The sequence below is a fragment of the Falco peregrinus genome, chromosome 3, assembly GCF_023634155.1.
Source record: "Falco peregrinus isolate bFalPer1 chromosome 3, bFalPer1.pri, whole genome shotgun sequence".
In the NCBI taxonomy this organism is placed as follows: domain Eukaryota; kingdom Metazoa; phylum Chordata; class Aves; order Falconiformes; family Falconidae; genus Falco; species Falco peregrinus.
In genome coordinates, this window is record NC_073723.1 from 66839599 (window position 1) to 66861144 (window position 21546).

The following is a 21546-nucleotide window of genomic DNA, read 5'->3' on the forward strand; positions in this document are numbered from 1 at the left end:
AGAGGGCATAGTGTACATTTTCAGCTGATAACTATATATACAATATCATTGTTATAATTCAAATGTTACGAAGTTTTTAGTGAAATCAATAAGAATTGTATTGTCATTGCCTAATGTATTAGCAGATAGCATGTTATGTTCCTTCTGATGATCCTGAAATAACGTGAAATGTGCCTTTCCATTGAAGTGTGTAATTTGCCTTCTCCTTTTGTAATACGGCTGTATGTCATAATCAAAATAGGGCTTGTTATAAATATTTTGAGTCTGGCCATCATTTTTCTTCCAAGTGACTTTACATCCATGCTTGAGCCCAGAAGATTTGCTATTTACAGACCATATTCTAATTGTTCCTTTTTCATACGTATGCTCTGCTGTAAGCATGGATTGTTAGATTAATATTCCTGATGCTGAATATGACTAACAAGGTTATTGGTGTGTAACATATGAGCAGAGAAGAAACAGATGAAATAATTCATACATTCTTAATCACTTTAGGACTTACTTATTGTTTCAACTCTAGATTTTAACCTTTGAATTCCACAGTGAGCAATAGCAATAATTAATCTTTTATGGCAGTTCTGAATAACTTGAGACGTTCCAGCAGCAGGTCCTTTTCTCTCCAAGAGTCGTAACAACATCTAACATTGTACCTCAAGATACAGGAGGACTGAAATATCCCAGACTTGAAAAGCAAAACAATGAAAAAGCCCCATTTAGAAAAGAAATAAAATCAACAGCAAAACTCAGAAGCTCATATATACTAATAAATTTTGCTAATGTTCTTAATTTCTTATATAGATGCCATTTACAATGAGAGCCAGAGTTTCTATTTTAGTACTTAAATACTGTTGCATCTCTTCCCACCAAGCCTATTTGCATGAGCCAGTTAAAAATGCTGAAACTGGGCACCTAATCATCTATACAGACAGTAGAAGAGTGTTGAACACTTCACAAGGGGCAATCCAGGAGGTCACGTTTTGCACAGAGAACCATCTAGCCAGCAAGAATACTAAGCACAAATAAATCCTCTTTTTCTCCAAGGCTTATGAATGTAGTATCATCCATTGAGGACGAGGTCTGAAATATCCCCTGTGCTGTGGCTGTACAAACATAGAAGGAATCAAAATGCGAAGGCTTGAATTTGCACAACAAAAGAGCCTCCTTCATGAATATTTAGGAACCTGTGCAAACCTGCTCTTCCACTTGCACACAGGGAGCATTGCAGAAGGGTAAAGTAGCACAGTTTTAAACATTTGTGGGCTTCGTTTGTTGTCAGGATCTCTGGTTCCTCAGCTTCAGCTGACACTTAGGTTTATTCTAAAGGTCATTTTAGTGTCTGAACAGTTGTCTCTTGTATGTCACATGTAAAATTGCAGTAGAAGTTTTATTTTTCTCTCAGTCTTGGGATGTGATTATACTGGAATCAAGTTGAGTATAGCATAACTGCCAGTCACTATTTGTGAGCTGAGAAAGCTGCTTTAGAAGGCTAATCCTGGAAGGTTTGTATCATATCTGACTAATTTCTCTTGTTCTTTCAGACAGTGTTGATTCATTGTTCTCACAAATAATGAACTCACTTATAAAATACCTATTGGCATATTTTTTGTTTAACATAAGATGTAGCTTTTCTGAAGGATGATGGTATCCAGTAAGTTCTGTGTTTCAAAAAGAGGTCAATAGAGTGGTTATGGCCTCTGCTGTCATTCACAGAGGTATAGCAGTTCCAGAAATGCTTCTGTATTCTGGATGTAGTAATAGAGTGAGAACACAAACTCTAGCGTGGAAATTTCCATGGTGATTCATTTTTTCAGTAGCTGTATTCTGGCTTTTCATTAGTAAGTTGAATGCCATTACCAACAAAGCTTTATATATATGTATATTATATACACTTTCCCAAACATATATGTGATCTCCGTGCAGCCATGACTGGTTTGGAATATGTGAGTAACTGTGGAGGTAACAAACTTTTTTTTTTTTTTTTTTTTTAATATTACTGCAGGTTTGTACAATTTTTTTTTGCAAAAATCAACAATCATGAAGATACTGAATATTTTCATCCATTAACTTAATTAATTATTAATCTAATTTGTTATATCATTAAGTAGAAAAACAAACTGCTCTCATGCAAAAAAACTACAGATAAGCAAAACCAAGACAGTAATATTGAAAGTAATGGGGAGTTTGCATTCATTTACTTTTTGTGGTTGTTGGTTTTTTTTTTATTTATTTTATTTTATGTCCCTACAAACCAGAGAATACCTAGGATATTTTGGGTCAAACCTTTAAAACATGCTAAAAAACTGATATTCTCCACCACTTATTAACAGCTACTTTTTGTGAAACTTTGCTACTGAGACAAATATACACACAGACACACACACAGACACACACACAGACACACACACAGACACACACACACCCCACATCACCACACTACCCACCCCCCTGTGAACATGTTTGAAGACAGATATAAAATAATATAAAAAGTGTTCTTCCCAGAATGGGTATATAACTAAATAGGAAGACCTAAAAGAACTTTCAAATTGACCATCCGTGAGTGATTCCTTCAATTTTTTAAATAGCTATGTTTAATGTTGATTGAATACAAATCCATGTGCTAAATTTCAGATTCTGTTTCCGGCATTATCATGCATTATGCCCCCCTCAAGTCTTTTATTTTAACTAAGTGTCCTCTCACTCTAATTTAAATTAACTAAAGAACTATCAAAATACTGTCACACAGGAGAGATGGAGAGCACTTTACAGGCAGTGCCTGCTCAGTAGCATTCTGGAAAAGCCAGGCTATTTGTGAGGTGTGTTGACTGGTCCCACAGGCTCCTTTAATCTTCCTCTTATTTATAAGGTACTGAAGGAAGGTTTGTCCCTTAGCCCCTGTTAGAGGAAATGCTATTAGCTACTGTGTCCCTCCTAATAGTACTTCTTTGCTATCACAGTAAGTTATTACTATTATTGCACTATCAATAATGCTGTACTCTGTGGTGTGTGATGTATTTCTGCTGTGAGTAGTCATTTGTCACATATTTTCTAAAAAGCTTCCATCTTATTAGAAGGAGGGGAGGGATAGGCATCATCTAATGGAATCCCTCAATCTCAGCTGCTCCAAACATCGTTTGATCTTTCTGACTTTTTGGGAGAAAACTCAGTACAGTGCTATAATTCACCAAGTTGCTTTATCTACTTGATTATCCTGCCAGTGGCCAAAAAGTCAAATATAGCATTGTACGCTCGATGCTTGCTTGAACCAGTGCAACAAAGCAGATTTTCACGTTTTTGTACAATGTTTTTTAATTCTCTGTCCATCTTGGAAATTATTTATCTTTTAAAATGATACTTCAAATGTTCCCTGATACAGTTGTTGCAAACAATATTTTGGATGAATGATAGGAGAGATTATTTTTTTTTCCTGAAAATGTGCTATTGTGGCTGAAATTTCATCAAGTTGACTACAAAAGTAAACTAAAATTATCATCACTTATTGCAAACCTGCATTTATTAGTATACAGTGTTTGAAAATTTAAAAAAATGGAACTCTCAGACCATATGTATCTGCCATGGTTTATCCCTGGCTGGCAACTAAGCCCCACACAGCCGCTCACTCACTTCCCCTGAGTGGGATGGAGGAGAAGACTGGAAGAGTAAAAGTGAGAAAACTTATGTGTTGAGATAAAGAGTTTAATAGATAAAGCAAAAGCTGCACAAGCAAAGCAAAACAAGGAATTCATCCACCACTTCCCATGAGCAGGCAGGTGTTCAGCCATCTCCAGGACAGCAGGGCTACATCATGTGTAATGGTTACTCGGGAAGACAAACGCCATAATGCCAGATGTCCCCCCTCCTTCTTCCTCCAGTTTATATACTCAGCATGAGGCTATATGGTATGGAATATCCCTTTGGCTAGTTTGGGTCACTTGTCCTGGCTGTGTCCCCTCCCAGTTTCCCGTGCCCCTCCAGCCCTCACGCTGGCAGGGCCCAAGAAACCGAAAAGTCCTTGGCTTAGTATAAACATGACCCAGCAACAACCAAACCCATCAGTGTGCTGTCAACATTGTTCTCACACCAAATCCAAAACACAACACTGCACCAGCTAAGAAGAAAATTAATTCTGTCCCAGCTAAAAGCAGGACAGTGTTGTTTACTGTCAGGAATGGGATTGAAGGGCGGAAAATTTTATAGTCTAGATGATGATTCAGTGGAAAACCCTGAAGTTCTTTCAGATAATGACTCTGGGTGCCAAATCTTTATTTAATGAAATGACAGGTTGGATCATTTGTATTTCTGGTCACTTACTTATCTAAGAGTACTGTCACTGTCACCAGAGAATTAAGAGTGGCAGCAGCTATGCAAAACAGCACTGGTCTGGAGAGGACCAGGGCTGGATGTGCTAAAGCTGTTTTGCACATACATTGGTTAGCAAGCGGACCGGCTTTCTGGGACTAAAAGAAACTCAAGAGATTTATGACAATAGGAGGGCAGATCATGTGGAGGGGGACAGAAATGGGCTAAGCACATGAAATAGAAGGTGATAGGAATGTGGTGATGATACACATGGGCTGTTAAGAGAGAAATAGATAGGAAAGTACTTCTGAGTAAAAGCAAAAGGTAGCTGATTTTCTGATGGAACACTGTAGCAGCTTTTGGAATATGTGCAGCATTTTAGGAACAACTAATCAGAAAGTGTGGAAGATAGGAGCAAAAAGTAGCAAAATGAGATTGGCCAGGATAAATGCTTGTCATTGGCAGGTATTGACGACACCATTTCAAATATTTAATTTCACAGGTACTTTTGTCTTTTTATGGGAGGCTACTTTAAGCCCCATTGAATCAATTTCTCAGAGAAAAAAAAAATCAGTATGATTGGCTCTCGGCTTTAGAAGCGTAGATGAAATGGAGGGCAGCCAATAAAAAAAGTGTTCAGTGCATGTAGAAGTACTGTCAAATAGCTGGTAAAAAGGACTATCAGAGAAATTAGAGCAGAAATAGTAATACACAGAAATAGAAATGTAGATTAGCATTTGTCTTGAGACTAATACTCTGTCTATGACATTAAGGATACCTATAATATAAATGTTCCAGAGTAACAAAATGGAGAAATACTTCAAAAGGCTTCTTAAATGTTACCTAGGATACTCAAGAGGGTTTTAATGACATGCATGAAATAGCCCCAGACATGCCCAAATTATTATGTGTAAATGTCCAGGGAAGGCATGGCCACCTTTTGCTGCATAAGAACCATGAATATCCATCATGTATTGTTCTGCACATAGGGATTTGTACTGTTTCTCTTTCTGCCACCTATAGTGTTTCCTTTTTGGCTAGGTGTGTATAAAAGTTTGATGAAGCCAGCAGGTATTGCATCTATAGTTCATGGTTTTTTTGAACCTGGCATACAGAATCATGGACAGAAGGGATTGACACATTCCAGTGTTCAGAGCACTTGCATGGCTGTTATAAATTTCTTATAAAAATATTACTAAGGCAGTGTAGAACAGTAGAAGCCTAAACTCTGAAATATTGAACTGGATGAGTAAGCTCCAGTGTAAAGGTAGCTTGTTAGTGTTTTTTCACAGCAAAGGACTATTGCTTTTTTCCATTTGGCATTATAACAATGCTTCAAGTTTCCCAGGAAGAGAGCAAACATGCTGTGCTTGAATATTTTATGCATTAGAGAAGGTGCATTTCATACTTTCAGATTCTACCATTACAAATTCATTTCGCAGCCTTTGTTTTTCCCCTTTTCTGGTGGACTTGTCAAGGTGCATTTCTTGTCAATTAGTAGCATCTTGTGCTATGTAGAAAACTGGCCTGAAGGAGTATTTGTCCAGAATAGATGGTGGCACATACACACAATGGCCTCAGTTCTTACCATTTTTACTTAAACCTTTTTGGTTTAAACAAAAGCCTCATTAAAGATAGCATAAAACGTGGCTTTATGCAGTACAGCATCAGTAGTTTCACACAGGACTCTTAGCTGTTCAACTAGGAGAACCTAATCATCATAACTGGTTGCCACTTATGAAAGGTGGAAATAAAGAGTTATCAAAATATCAGAAAATGGCTAGCTGTTGCATCCCATGAAGTTATAGAAAGAACATAATATATGAGAGATGAGATAAGAAAATATACAGGGAGCCCACGTATGAAACAATAAACTGTAAATACTGCTTTTTGCTTATTTTTCATCCTTTTATATGCTTTTCCTCTTGTTTTTCTGCATGATTTAATATATGTGATTATTTGTGATTATTTGCTTTGCAGGACTCTCTTATTTATTTGCTTTTACATTTCTTTTATTCACTTGTACCTACCCACTTACTTGTATAATTGAAAGAAGTGTAACAAAATCTTACAAAAAATATTTTGAGGGCTCTCAAGGCCTTATTAAGCTGCTACTTACTGAACACAAACTGATTTATTTTAGCTATCAGGCTAATGAGAAATACTTAAAGAGAGTTTTCCCACTGCTGCAAGCACTAACACAAGGATGTCATATACGCAATCAAGGCTGGTGTTAGATGCCAGGTAAATGCAGTGTGAGCTGCTTGATCCATAACAGAATTGCTGCTGTTTGCAATTGAGAGAACAGGGAAAAAATCTGTCTGCCTCACTTTGGCCTAGCTTATGTCAAAGAGGAAAAGTTAAAGCAAGTGGGAGGGAAGTCATGTTTCCTCTCTAAATTAAATACCACATGTAGAAAACTGGTGGAAGTTCAATGAATGTTTTATACTTGTGGGGGCTGTACATTTTCTGTGATTATTGTCTGATATTATTATTGCACATCCAGTTTCTGCTGAAGGCATTATTTGGCCATCTGTGTCTACATGTCTAGTTAAAGTGGCCTTCAGCTAAGATCTTCAGTTCTTACTGTCAGCAGCTGAGAAATACAGGTTTTTCTTCAAAGAAATCCCTGCCTTGTCTCATCCCTGGTGCTTTTGCTTGTCCCAGGGGTTGCTGCTGTGGCAGGCTGCTCCCACCGTGGAGTCGAAAACCTGCCAGTTTTGAGATCAGTGTGGTGAGTCTTGGGATATAATTAGCATATGTTAATTACTCATTAGTGTATGTACATGGCATGGTGAGTGTCTCTGGACAACCCTGTGTGCCCATAGTATTTGCATATGACTTTCTGAAAATTCCTCTGTGGCCACAATGGTCAAAGCAGGAGCTCTCATACCTTGAAGATGGAGACGATGACATTGAACAAAGAGAGCAGTGCTTAAATCCCCATCACAATAAAATCATAGCACAATGAAAGTTTCAGGGAATGTCTGATGATAAATTAGGTGGCCAAAACCATTAATGATGGTGCACTTAAAAGGGGCGGGGACAGAGTGGGACACACTTGAAATGCTTTATTTTCAAGTAGTCAAAAAATATAACATAGACCTCTCGGGGCGTTCCCTTCATTATTTCTTTGCACTTTGTGTGCCCCCACTTTTTAAATGAAAGTGTGCAGTGTTCATTTTTCATAAACCAGGAAAACCGATGTATTGAATACATGTTATAATTGACTAATTCACTTTTTTTTTTCCCTGGTTCTATGGTCCTAAACATGGCTCTATATCAGTTTCTAGATTTTTACTTCTGTTGTCTTGATATTAATTTTTTATTCATCCATCAAAAATATAAATTTTATTAATTGATTCCTGTTCAGCCCTCCAGAAATTTCCCTCCTCTCCTTAAGTGGATATACTTTGATCAAAATGCAGGAAGTATCAGTTTCCTATGCTTGCTGTCAAAATAATAATAAGACCAATGACACGAACACAGTACCTGACTGCACCTGTGTTTCCAATAGCATTCGATACATAGATGAGAGGTTAATGAGGCATTATAGGACAAATACTCTTGTAGATCATCTCAAATGTGGTCCTATGTTAAATTTTTAATATCGTATTTGTTGGTATGTACAGATGCAAAACTGGGCATTTTTACGTCTTCTTAGTTTAGCTTTTACATTGAGCATGATCAATTACTCCAAATATTGTTGACACCTCTGCAATAATGTCCAGTGGCAGAGCTTCTAAGCACTCCAAGTTCCTCAAAGATGAAGTAAAATGAACAAATATACCTATGCACATTCATACCTTGGCTCTTTCTATGCTAACATCTCTTAACTGGCAGGTGCCTCCTTCTTACAAAACTCATTACTTCCTGAAAGAGGATCGAGTACGTTCAGAATCGTGTCACACTGTGTTCAGAATTAATTCAGACTCTAGCAAGTACCATTTGAGAGGATTTCCATCCACAACACCCTGGGCAAGCAGTAGTCCCCAATGTAACAGTGACTTTAGGGCTCCAAAAGGAAAAAAAAAACCCTGGGCCACTAAATTTTATTGCTTCTGTTGTAGCAAGCAGTGATGCGCTGCCACAGGGCTCCTCTATTATTACACTGTCATTTATTTTAACCAGTAATGGCCTCATTTGGGTTTTATATCTAACATTTTTGTATTTATCAGTGTCAACGGTATTCACATAGATTAATGCTGCTTCACCTGTGTTCTGCTACTAAAGACACTGAGAGGAACTGGGTAATATTGTTATGGGATGTGTTTGTCTTCATTGGGGAATAACAGCTCTTAACAGGGTGACAGAAGTCCTGTAGCAAATACCTGTATTTGAATATGACCCCAGCTTATACCCCTCTCATTCAAAAGTGAGATGAAAAATAATAGCTAAACCATGATGAGTGAAAAGGTTTAATTAAAAAAAAAAAGCTGTTTGTAGTCTTTGCAATCTCTTTTATTTTTCTCAGACCAATGTTTTTCATTGGTCTGTTTTCTGTACAGCCAACCGTAACTGATGCTTCTGTGCTGAAATGACAATAGTAATGTATGAGTTCTTGGTTTATCTTTCATGGAGTTGGTAAGAATAAATAGTCATCCAAGACACTGTTAAATAGTATTTCATCGTTGTCAACAAGACCTGAGCTTTACAAAGTAACAGAACTAATTATCTGACAAAATTTTCATGTTTGTTCTATTACTTAAACTGTGAAAAATGCAAATATCTTGTGTATTTAAGAACATGTCAACAATTGATTTTATTATCGTCTCTTTGTTTTTAATAAATGTGATCTTTTTTTAAAGAAAATGTGAAGGGATCTGAAGTCTCCGTAAAGTGGTTTGTTTTGCATGCACATATGCATTGATGACCTACACCGGTTTCTTAAATAATATGAACTGCATACCAACACAGAAGGGTAATTTGCATGTGTAACCTAGAATCCTTCTTACTTAGAGGTGGTAGAGCACAAATAGCACAGTTCAATCTTCCCCATCAAAATGTCTAGGTCATGTTTCATGAAGCTAGCTTATAAGCAGGAAGAGGCAAAAAATGTAGTTATAGTAAAGTGTTCGGGATTCAACTTCTTAGACTCCAGAATATTTCTTCTCTTATTGACTATAGTTTAGTTTCTAGGGTCTAGGAAATAGAAAACAGAGCCTATGTACGGCATATTTACCGTTACATATGGATATATTTCATAATTAGCATATTGGTCTCCACATTCTACCTTTTATGCATCACTTCAATAAAGTCAGCTTTTCTGCTTTTTGCACTGTAACTAGCATTGAGAATGATTTACTATCTTTAACTGTTCAGTACTAGTTACATTTATTCTGGTATATCAAAGTAATTAATATAAATAAGAATATTTCCATGAGAATAGATGGAAAAGCTTGGTAGTAACCAAATAAAAGTGGTCTGAAATAAGTCCCAGACAGAATACTCCTTCTTATCAAAACTGAGCCTCAAGGAAAGAAAGCAAAAATACAATTTTTTCACTGTGTCTTATGATAGACAGAGAAAAACCTGTGGAAATTAATTAGAGAATTAAAGTGCTAGTGGATAATCATTGATATAGTCCAGAGAAAGACACAGCCTACTTTCTTCACTTCCATTAAACAAAAAATGGGAAACATCTGACATGGGGAAATGTCAGATACATCCCTGATATGCCTCGCCAGCATAAATGTGCTATCACAGAGGGCAGCGCAGAGACAGCAGTTGTAGAGGCAGCACAGGCAATGAGAAGAAAAAATATCCCAAGAGGCATAATTACCACTAGTACTGTACAGAAATCTCTCCCATCTGACAAAACAAATAAAAACATGTTTTCATGTGAAAATTTCTGTTTATATTATATTATACCACTTAAATGGTCATTTGGTTTCAGCAGGAAAAGAAATAATCTTATCACGAAAAAATATTATTCACACAAAAAGTCTCCCTTTTAGAGGGAAAATTTGTAGGGTAGTGCATCTCTGTTCAAAAAGACTAGCACATAAGATTTTTGTTACTGTGACTGCATACAATATCTTAAAAAGTTACGCAGCTTGGAAAGTGTTAAGGTCCTGTAAGAAATACTGGAGGAGGACTGCTGGATTCCTCTGAGTAATGGAATCTCAGCTACCTGGGGGCACAACATCATCACTCATTTCCACTCCATCTCTGAGTATGTTCCTTCTCCGAATTGCACAATGTTGCCATAAATGGTCTTAGTAGGAAAGCTGCTTTGATGGCATGAGGGTTCCTTTAGTCCTTTTAATTGGAAACGCTGAGAATGAGTCAAGAAATCTTCAGGGCTAAGCTCCATGATAAAGTTACTGAGCCATATCGAGATGTGGTAATACTCCATGTTCCCTGTATGGACTCAGGCCAAATTCAAGGATATTCCACATGAAAGCAAGCTAATTTCAGATTTAACACTGCTATCTATATCTTATGAACGTGTGGGAAGAATAGTGTAAAGTTATCCACCTCAGCTGAAGTGCAATAACAATATTGCACTTCAATGCAAAACAACAACAATAAATGTTACGGAAGAATGTCTATAGCCAGCAATTAGTAGATACCATGCATAATTGCTTTTTTGTGTTGTATATTCTTGCCAGTAAATAACCATCATTAAGAAGTGCAGGCAGGTGCCTCATATATCAGATCATTTTCATTATTTTATGATCAAAGAAGATCATAAAATTGCCAGGATATCCATTTGACACTCCAGATAAAACTCTGAAACGCTGACAAAAAAGCATGGCAATCTAACTCATTATTCATATAGGGAATAAGTAACGAGCCACACTCAGAGTGTGTCTGCTTGTTCTGGACGTTGCCCTTTGTATCATTGCTGTGCTTCATGTCGGTTTTTCACAGGACTTTTTCCCCGCTTGCACCAACTTTGTCCCAACTTTAGGTCTTTCTATCCATGTCTGCTGTCAAAGTTCTATACCTGAGTTAATTACACTTTGTGCACATTTCCTGTAAATTGTCTTCTCTCTGCTTCACCAATAGATCTTTCCTAGGTCCCATACATATCCTAATTACGTAGCTATCCTTTTTTTTTATTTCCCCACCATATGTATCCTTTTTTTTCATTGCTTTATTGTACATTAGGAATCTTATCAACATTTTCTTATTTCTTCCTCTGCTTTTCTACCCTTCCAACATAGCAGTTGACTTACAATTTTATAAAAGCATATATAGTTTACTTTTCAGTTGTTTTAATACATATTAATAGGTGTAAAGGGAGATTTTAATCTAAATACGCCCCTGCCACAAGGAGTTTATTTGCTTTGCTTGCTTTTTTTTCATTTTCGCAGGAAAGAACAACTTTGAGAGGAAGTAAGCTAGCATGTTTTGAAGGCTGGAATAAGCAAAGAATTTGGACCCTCAAGGCAGTTTTTTATTCATCCTATAGTGAGGTCTACTGGTCAGCTAGCCTGTCTTTAGTGTGTGCTGTGTGTAACAGTCTTGCACACAAAGAACAAACGGGATTTCTGTCAAAATGGCTTAGCTCAAGTTGAGATAACAAGGAAAGAACAAAAGTTAGATATCCCCAAGAGAGATAGTATTTGTGTGTCTCCACTGATAATTTAACTAAATTGGAGGAAGAGTTGCTAGTTTCCACCACTTTCTAGAAAATCAAAGCTGTAGCAGCACATGAAATAAATGTCTCAGTTCAGAGTTAAATATTGCATACCAGTTATTTTTTTTTTTCCTGACTGACAGTCACAGCTTCAAGGCTTTAAAGAAAGGCTATCTTTTATTTACTACTAGTCTTGTGACAGTAACAGGTCTGGTCCCATAAGTGGTATCTGACCACGTTTGTCAGTACTAGGTAACTTCATTCCCGGGCCTTGAAGTGTCCTGAGTAAACAGCTTCAGTTTATAAAGGAAATGATTTTTCACACATCAGATGCAGAGTACGCAACAGCAATTACATCCAGTTTGGTACTGGTAACTTATAGCACTCTCATTATAGACAGTACTTACTCATCTTCCATTCTCATTTAAAAATTTATAGTCCGTTCTTATTTAAAGAACTAGAAATGCTAAACTATGGTAGTAGGGTTTTTATTATGTATTAGTTACTAATAGCTATAGTTACTAGTAGTAAACATTTTATGAGGTTTTTTCAGTGCCTATTTGAGGATGTCTACCTTTTTTTAGTTATTTGTACGTAATTTTGTATACTTTTGAGTATTTAAATCAGCCATTATTTCTTTAATGCTAAATTATTTGTCAGTAAAAAGAAATCATTCAAATCCATTAAAATATATTTATATATATAAAGAACTAAAAATTTTCTAATTACAATTGTCATTTGTCCTTAATTTAAAACAAGGGCTCATAGCAAATAATCTTTCTGAGCATCTTGTTTTTCAGACAACCTTATTATTGTGAAAATGTATTTTACCCTTAACCATGATAGCGAAATGAAGCTGAGATGCCTGTTTCTTGTCCTTTTATGCAGCTGCTGAATGTTTCACTGTTAAACTTTCAAAATATTTCACATATGACAGGACAGCATGAACCTCTATTTGGCAAAAACTACCATTTGTAAATAGCGGTCAAGTCAAGTCAACAAAGTTTCCTTTTTCAAGGGAATTCTAAAGATTTATATATAGTATTGGTTTTGCTCTAAAAGGCTGAAGTTACTTTAGTGAGTAGAGGCAGTGGGAAACCATTGTGTGAAATTGGGAAACAGTGAAAAAAATTGTGCAATACTGGTGGGAAAATATCTTTGGCTTGAATGTAAGCCCTACCTTTGAGTAAAAGCAAGAACATTCAGCGTTGATCTATAACTCCAGTTTGTCCTGGGCCACAAGCTTAGCTCTTACCTTCTCCCTGTTCTTTCCCCTGGCTCTTGAGGCAGATCTACTAACAGTGATGATCATAAAAAGCTGTGGCAGTATTTTAAGAAGTAATAACTTCACAAAAACTGTTTATCTACTGATTGCATTATCCACCCAGTGATATCATTCTGTAATAATACAGAAAAAAATGCACTTTCCTGTTTCAGTCAAAGCACTTCATACATTTTAATGCATTGGATCCTTAAATATCCTAAAGTATAGGTTAATGATATCACTGTTTTAAAGTTAGAAACACAGCAATAGACAAGCTAACATCAGCATTTTTCAAGCATCCACAAGCTGTTAAGTCTCTCATCAAAAACTTAAAGTATGTGAAATCAGTGAAATATTTTGACAGTGAAGGTCATACTGAGCTCGTAGAGATGCACAGTGGCATTATCAGGAAAAGAAGAGGTCCACACCTTTGTCCTGTCTTTTCCCTAAAGGGATTCTAAGACATAAAGAAAGTTATGAAGACGCTATTAAACTGGCAACTGAACAACCATGCGCCCTTTGAACATAGAGAAATTTGAGTTTACACACAGTTATTTCATTTTCACTTATAATAAAGCAACATATTAGCAGGGCTAAACCTGAAAATGTAGCTTTAAATGTACAGGCTGTAGAGTGTCTTTGTTCTGCTGACTATATTTTCACTGTAAATAGAGCAAGTCAAGAAGTGAGTTTCAACTCATGGGCTTGTACATTCCTGTTGGCCAAGTAAAGGTCCTCTGTTTTTTCAGCAACCCTCTTAAACTTAGGACATTGCAAATACACTTTTCCCTGTCCCCATCTCCATCATGTTTAGCAGCACTTCTGTTTTGGTTTATGCTTCCTTGTTCTAGAAAGACTGAAACTAACCCTAAAACATGCTGCTGAACACAACGGTGTCGTGACTAGAATAGAACAGAAGACAGACAAAACTAGAAATGATTGGACTAGACTACGATAGGCTAGACTAGACTAGACTCAAATAGACTGGAACAGACTAGACTAGACTAGACAAGGCTAGACTAGACTAGACTAGACTAGACTAGGCTAGGCTAGGCTAGGCTAGGCTAGACTAGACTAGCTCTTAAATCAGATTTTCATCTGAGTAACATCCTGGGGAGCTGAACAGGAAAACGTCACTGTGGCAAAGAGATTCATCTCCTTGGGAGACAGATTACTAATAACGAGTTTAGATAGAAGAAAGAAAGGTACCAATTGCTTCATTCCTAGGGCCTTTAAGTCCTGTGAACTTCAAAGTGAGTTAGGGGAATTCAGCACTTAAAAAAATGATGCCCAGATTTCTCCTCCACCTCCAGTTTTGAGCAGTTGTGTGCGTATCGCCCATCATTAGCCAGGTAAGCCCACAGTCCAGGGGGTGGTAATCAGTGGTTTTCTGATGCTGGCATGACACGTCCACCTGAGTCACCTGTTGCAGCTGATAAGCAGGACCCAGCGTTGCTGTCCTCTGCGGTGGCTGAGGTGCTGGGGCGGTGCCACAGCCTACACTGCTGCCTCCACCCAGGGCTCACACCGGCGGTACAGACCCTGGGCTGGTGGGCAGTGGTCATGGTCAGGTTTTGCTTGGTCAAAACAAGCAGCTTAACTCCTGAATCTTAATCACCCCCCATTGCCTGCTTCCTTGTTTTTATCCCTGTAGGATTTTTCATCCTCTGAAACCAACAGAAAGATCATATTTTGCTTCGGTTTCTGAAACCCTGTCATTTTTCCAGACTTGGTATTTCACGCTGCTTGAATTTTATTAAGATCTCTTTATACAAAAGCAGAGTACTAGCTATATATGATGCCCTGAGGGATCTGAAAGGCTGTTGCCATAATGTCGCAAAACTCTGGAGATATTTTATTTCTACCAGAAGTTCTGTGGAAGACTGTGGCTAAGGATGTAAAATACCTTATTTTTTTACAGCAGGGAACATGATCTTCATTGGAATTGGAATACAAAAGTGTTGTTTTTTTTTAATTAATCTATTAATTGGTACATCACATTAATACTGATCAAATACATCTTGGGATGAAGAAGACTATTTTTATTCCAGAATTATGGATAATATCGTGAATCATCTATTCTTAAGACTATGACTTTCTTTTCAACACATCAGTTGATCATTACTAAGTATTTTCACCAGGTATTTTCCAGAAGCACTTGTGTTGAATATGTTTCTGCCTTCACTGCTTTCTGTTCTTCCCTTCCTTTATAGAAGGCTCATGAAAGCATGTCTCCTCCAGTGAACAGGCAAATATTTTCTAAGTGTTAATAAGGCTATATTTTCACTGGTCATCCTTGAAATCAAAAGCAATGGCTGAATTCTCAGTAGTCTCTTCTATAGCACAATAGTCCTGTTCAGTGAGTTCTGAAATAAAATTGTGTAGGAAGCTGTATCCTAATTCCACAAAAAAGTCGCATGAAAAAAATTATTCCATTTTCAAAAAGCTATAACATAATTGTTTGAGTGCACATGCATGTAATGTAGCATAATTATTAATGACTTTAAAATTAATTATTAATAAATTAAAACAATATAGATCTATATGTTCATTTTATGGGAAAATATTTTATAAAATTTAATGCATGAATAATCATACAGAATCTGGGATGCAAACTCTAAAGATACTGATATTTAAAAACCTATTAGTATGTTAGACTATTCAGGACATATTTTTCTAAAATGTCTTGTAATTCTGTATGCCTTGGGCTTTGCAGGGCCATGCTGAAGGTGTTGAGATAGTAAAGAAATTATGTCCTTAAAAATAATGTAAACAACCAAAACATTAAAGGAATATTCTACTTTAAGACAAAACAAAATCTCTCTATTGCTGAAGGGTGTTATGAATCATTCAATCAAGTCAACAGTTTTCTATCACAGATAACTGAAAATCTTTACAGGGATTATCAGACCAAATAAAAAGGATTTTTTTAATTCCGTTTCTAAATTTGCAAGAAGTCTATACAAATACAGAAATCAGACACTGATAATATAATGGGACTAGTAATATAAATATGCCAAATTGTACCACTGTTTAACACCAGATATATCCTCAAAGTAGCACTTACTCAGTAATCTAACATTGTTGTCTACTCCCATTTTCTGTATTTCCCAGCCGTCTTTGTCATGCATTTACCATGTACCACTCCTCTTCCTCAGCATAATGCCTCAGTGATATCACAGATAAGGATATCAGCAGTTGCCATCTCAAAAGAAGAAAGCAAATTTTATTTCCGGGGTGGTTTTTTTTCATTATTTTATCTTCTTATACTGCAGAAATACCATTCCTATTGTCAAATACACTGAATGACTTTGGTAATTATTAAGATAGCTTTAGACGCTGCCTCACATAAATGTGCTCAGATGTTTATAATTTAACCCTCTTAATGCTGTCTTTAGATACAGCTTCTTTGTAGTGATTAACCATAACAACATTTTTAATTGGTCAATGTTCTCTTAAAATGTCAAATTTTCAAAGTCATGATGCACTATGTACTTCTGGCGTCAGTTGGTTTAAGGGAATTAAATTCAGGTCCCACTTACCACTGCAGACATTTGAAATGATGCTGGAAATAGCTGACTGTATTACTTAAAGTTTTTATTCTATGATAAAACTTCTTTTTCACTATTCAGATGATGATTAAAACTGAATGTAAAGGTTATGTTCAGAAAGTTCTGCACATCTCTTGGAATATGTCTCTCTTCAATGGTAAAAATAACTGCAGATGTTCAGAATTCCTGAGTTCAGCTACAAAAGTTGGCATTTTCTACTGCAAGGTGTGCACTTTTTATAACAGTTAGATAAAAATTACACAGTACTCATTTTTTTTCCTTCCGTTCTGATTAAATCTCACTGCAGGATGTGTGACACAGGAGAAGGGCTGTTCACCTTTCAGACGCGAGAAGGAGAAATGATATATCAGAAAGTGCATTCTGCAACACTGGCAATAGCAGAACAACATGAAAGATTAATGATGGAGATGGAGCAGAAGGCAAGGGTAAGGTCTTTTTACCAAAATCTTTAAACTTTTAAAAATTGGTAATGAACAAAAGAAATATGGACTAATGGCAGTCCATGGATTCAGCTGCAGTGATGGTATTAGCTGTGTGGCTAAGACAAAACAGACATTCAGATTTACGTATTTTCATGGTCAGGGATTTTCAGCATGTGCTATACAATGATCTGGTTTTGGTGTCTTTTTGAAACAGTGGATACCATTAAACAAGAGATCCATGGTTACCTTCTTGAAAATTGTGGCTCTGTTACTCAAAGACTAAGCCTTTAGCTGAAGTCAGCCATGTGATGACTGTCAATGATCAGTGTTAATTGCTCCTCATGGCCTTAATGGTGGAAAAACACTCCTAGGTGACAGCAGACATGTTCTGTTTCTCTTAACCCCTGAAAGAATTTCTTTCCCAACAGTACAGTAAGTAGCAATTCAATGTGAGTTCAAAAAGAGCTATTTTTTAGTTTTAAGTTTAGAATTTCCAGTTTGCAGAGGTTATCTGTAAGTGACTACTGAAAAGTTTGGGTTTTTTTCAGAGGAAAACTAAAAAAATGGCCCGTGTGCTTAGAAACAGAGACAGTTTTAAATGATCTTTCTGTAAAAGTAACTTTCAACTGTGGTTTGAAGCCACCTTTACATCCCCAGGGTGGAAAGACATGGGGAGGCCAGAGAACCTGGTCTGCATGCTTTTCTTCTCAGATGACTGTGGAATCAGTATCTTTGTCCCTAAAAACAGATTTGAGGGAAATTGCACTATTTCCAGTGAGTCTTCCTTCCTTCCTTCCTTCCTTCACCCACCATGTACGTGCCCACAGTCATGCAAACTTGATTTACATATTCCTCTCCTCCCACACTCCATCACTGCCAAAATATCTTGCTCACATTCCTGAGAGAAAGGCCAACTTAAGACCCCAGTGTTCAAGTGCTTCTCCTAACTACTCCTCAGATAAGTCTATCTTCCTCTAGTCACTGAAAAGGAAATGGAAAAACTTAGATTTCCATCTCAAAAGTCCATTATGTTGAATGCTTCCCTCAAACTGTGTGTCTCAGTAAGATCTGAGATGGGAAAGCATAAAAAGTCACTCTTTTGGTGGTTTATGAGGAAAGGTGGATGAATTTTTCAATAAAAGTAAACAAAGCAGGAGCATTTGCACAATACTTGAGATACATGAACTTTAGACAGAAAAAGCAGGAAGAGGAGAGTTCACAGTCAAGATTAAAACAAGGTTAAGGACACAGGAGCAATTGCTGGAGAGTCCAAGACAAGATGGTAGAATAGAGTAAACGGAAGAGCATCTGAAGTAGTAGAAGTACTGACACAAAACAACTGCATTCTGCATTCTGCTGGGCAGAAAGTGGTTGAATAATAGCCCAAAGCCAGGAAAAAGCATTATTATAAATATGTTGACTTTTGAATGTCCACACCAGTAATAGAAATCGGAGCATTTTCTTGCTGCCATAATAAGTACTTAAAGTAGGATCATACAGGATTTTCCTTTCATGGAACCACCACTTTCAGGCCTTCAACCTGACAAATAGCATCTTTGCTGCTTAGCAAAGCCATTTCCCTTCTGCCATCAGATGACTTCCTTAAAACCTCATTTATGAAGGCTGTGGCCATATGGTCCATAATACCAAACTCGTGAGAGCAGGCTGAGAAATATATATGACTCATCAGCCACACAGTGTATAATGTGCTTAGCTCCTGGATGAGGCTGGGCTGTGATGTGCAGAGGTAGATTGGTAGAGGCCTGCTTAGGCTGCGTAGAAGCTGTGGGCTGTGTTAAAGAGGCTGAAAAATCCATTGATTTCATACTTTAACTAGTAAGCTAATATTGGTTTAGTTTTGGAGCTCTGCTGCTCCTGATTTATGGGGTGCTGAACATTTAAGGGGTCATTTGTGTCATCTGCAACATTTGAGTTGTATTCATATTAGAAACAAGATCTGAAGATATTAAATAGACTAAGCGTGTGTTATTTTCCTTTTACCAAGTATAATTGCTTCTCTGATATCTAAATCCACCAGTTTCATCAAATGCCTATGTACATTTTTTCCCTAAGATCTGAAACTGAAATACAAGCAAGAGTGTATTTTTAAATCAGGGATCTAGAGGCCATAAATGTCTTTTAGATCTTCCCAAAGCTTGACCTTTGATCTTTTGTATCTGTAGTTCTATACTTGGGCATTTTGCTCTTTTCTGACCCTATCTGTAATGAAAAGCTCATGTTTAATAGTATAGAATTAAATAATTTTTTTTTAGGGTGAAAATGAAAGAAAGTGCTTAAAGTAAAGAAAGCTTAATGGTATATACATTGTCATGCAAATTAGAAAAAGGGAGAAAATGTACCAGTAATTCCATTTTACTTCTACCTTCCAGTCATTAGAAGTTATATATTGGAAGGGACTCATGAATTTCATATTTGTATGTTCTGGCCTAAATGTTAACATATTTTAAGTAATTAATACACTGATTTTTTATTTAATTTTTTCTAGATTATAAAATGTTATAATCCAGTATTATAAAAAGTGAATACAGTTAATAAAGGAAATCAAAGTGATTTTTTTACCAAAGCAATCTTGATGAAATATATAGTTTATGGTTAGTTCTCATGATGAATATACAAAGTTCATCTTCCTAATAAAAAAAGCAAAAAGACACAAACACACAAAAACCCAGAAAAAAAATTCTGGCAGAAGAAAAAAGGTAAAATTAGTTACTGCTGCCAGAGACTTGTCAGATAAAGATATTGCAGGCAGCCACAGGACATACTTATTCCATTTATGGAGGTCTCTGCACACAAAAATGTTGTCTCAGAATACTGACCAATAAATTCATTTTTATGCTAAGAAATCTATTGCTGAAGCCAAGTAATATGCTGAATAACTATGTTAACAAGAGAAAGACATGAGAAGGAAACTAATTCTTCCCATTACCTTCCAAAGTGTATGGACTGGAAGAAAAATTGCGCTGTGGCAGCTAATACAGTACCATGTCTGCCTCATTGCCATCAAGAGCAGAAGTCCAGTCAGTTTAAGCAGGCATGTGCACACTTTTTTCTTCTACCCACTTCCCTTTTTAAATTATAACACTGGAAGAAAGACCTGAAATACAGGATCAGCTGTCACTGGCATAGTAGTGATTTCACATTGGTTTTACTGAGATCAAAACAGACTGGATTTTATTCAAATATAATAGCAAAGTGGACAATGTTCTAGTTTAGCTCAGGTGGTCTTCTTGATTGAGTTTAAAGTGTTAAATTGTCAGACTGGTAGTGTTTTATGCTCACTTTGTTTGGAACAATAAAAAATTTGGTCCAATGCTAGTACGTAAATTTAAATTCTTTTCAGATAAATTGTTGTCTGTATTTTCACTTCTTTCAGTCTTCGTTTTTTTGATGGATCGGTGTAATACAGATGATAATTTTGTTTTGTAGGTGTTTAGTGGGGAGGCGGCAATATTGAAGTGTTTGTTAGTGGTTTTACAGTTTGAACATAACAAATTAATTACAAAGAACAATTGCTGTTTTCTGTTTACAAGATTTTATTTTGTCCTGTTGTGTTATCTATATGAGAGTGTCAGCAGCTCTGCTTTTATCATATGAATAGCCTGCATTCTTACAAAAGTCTTCTCTCGCTCCTTCCCTCTCCCCCCACATTTTTTTTAAATGTAACATTTAGAAATCTGGTTGAATTGGCACTCTTAGAATTAGCAGGGGAAAAAAAACAACAAAAAAAAAGTTAGCCTCAAGAATAGTGTGTATCCCCACTAACTGTAGTCTGATTTTGAATGTGGAAGAAGCACATCTGAGTGTCTTAACAGCCAGCTCTATCACCCCTACCCTGTCCCCAGGCTCAGCTGCAAGCTCCTTCCACTTCCCTTGTGTTAGCCTAGGTGCTTTCCTGACTCTCAAAGTCAATTTGTCTGTTTGCCAGTTTGGGGCGGGGGAAAAAAAGAAAAAAAGCTAGCACAGTTACTGAGCTGAATTGTTTATAGAGGCAGCAGTGAACCGTTAGATCTTCTCAATTGTCCTGTCCGGAATAGAGAAGGAAAAAGAATAATTCACCTTCCATAAATACTGAGTATCCTCCTCCTTGCAGTCAATTGATAATGTTGGTTTTGATGATCATTTTTTTAAAGAATCTCAGTTAAGATAATTTTCACAGACCAGCATATGAACACAGCTGTTCTCAGCAGCACTTGTCTAACTTTACACCATTTCTATAAAATGCTTACCAGCACATACCACTGGAATTTTAAGACCTTTTTCCCCTCCTTAATGCCAGCTTTGATCTTCTGCCACAGAGCCTCCACTGAAAACATTCCTGATGTAACTTCTGCACCCACTGTTATTGTGGTGTATAAAATGGGGAGTTAAGAGTGGTAGATTTCT

General features: G+C 36.7%; 1 protein-coding gene across 1 annotated transcript in view; it reads left to right on the forward strand.

Moving 5' to 3' along the window:
- The window catches only part of DOK6 (docking protein 6), a 253197-nt gene that overhangs the window by 170088 nt on the left and 61563 nt on the right, over positions 1-21546 (forward strand). The window contains exon 6 of the mRNA XM_055800751.1: positions 17007-17145. Coding sequence (XP_055656726.1) covers positions 17007-17145 — 139 coding nt within the window. The remainder of the gene's footprint in view (positions 1-17006; positions 17146-21546) is intronic.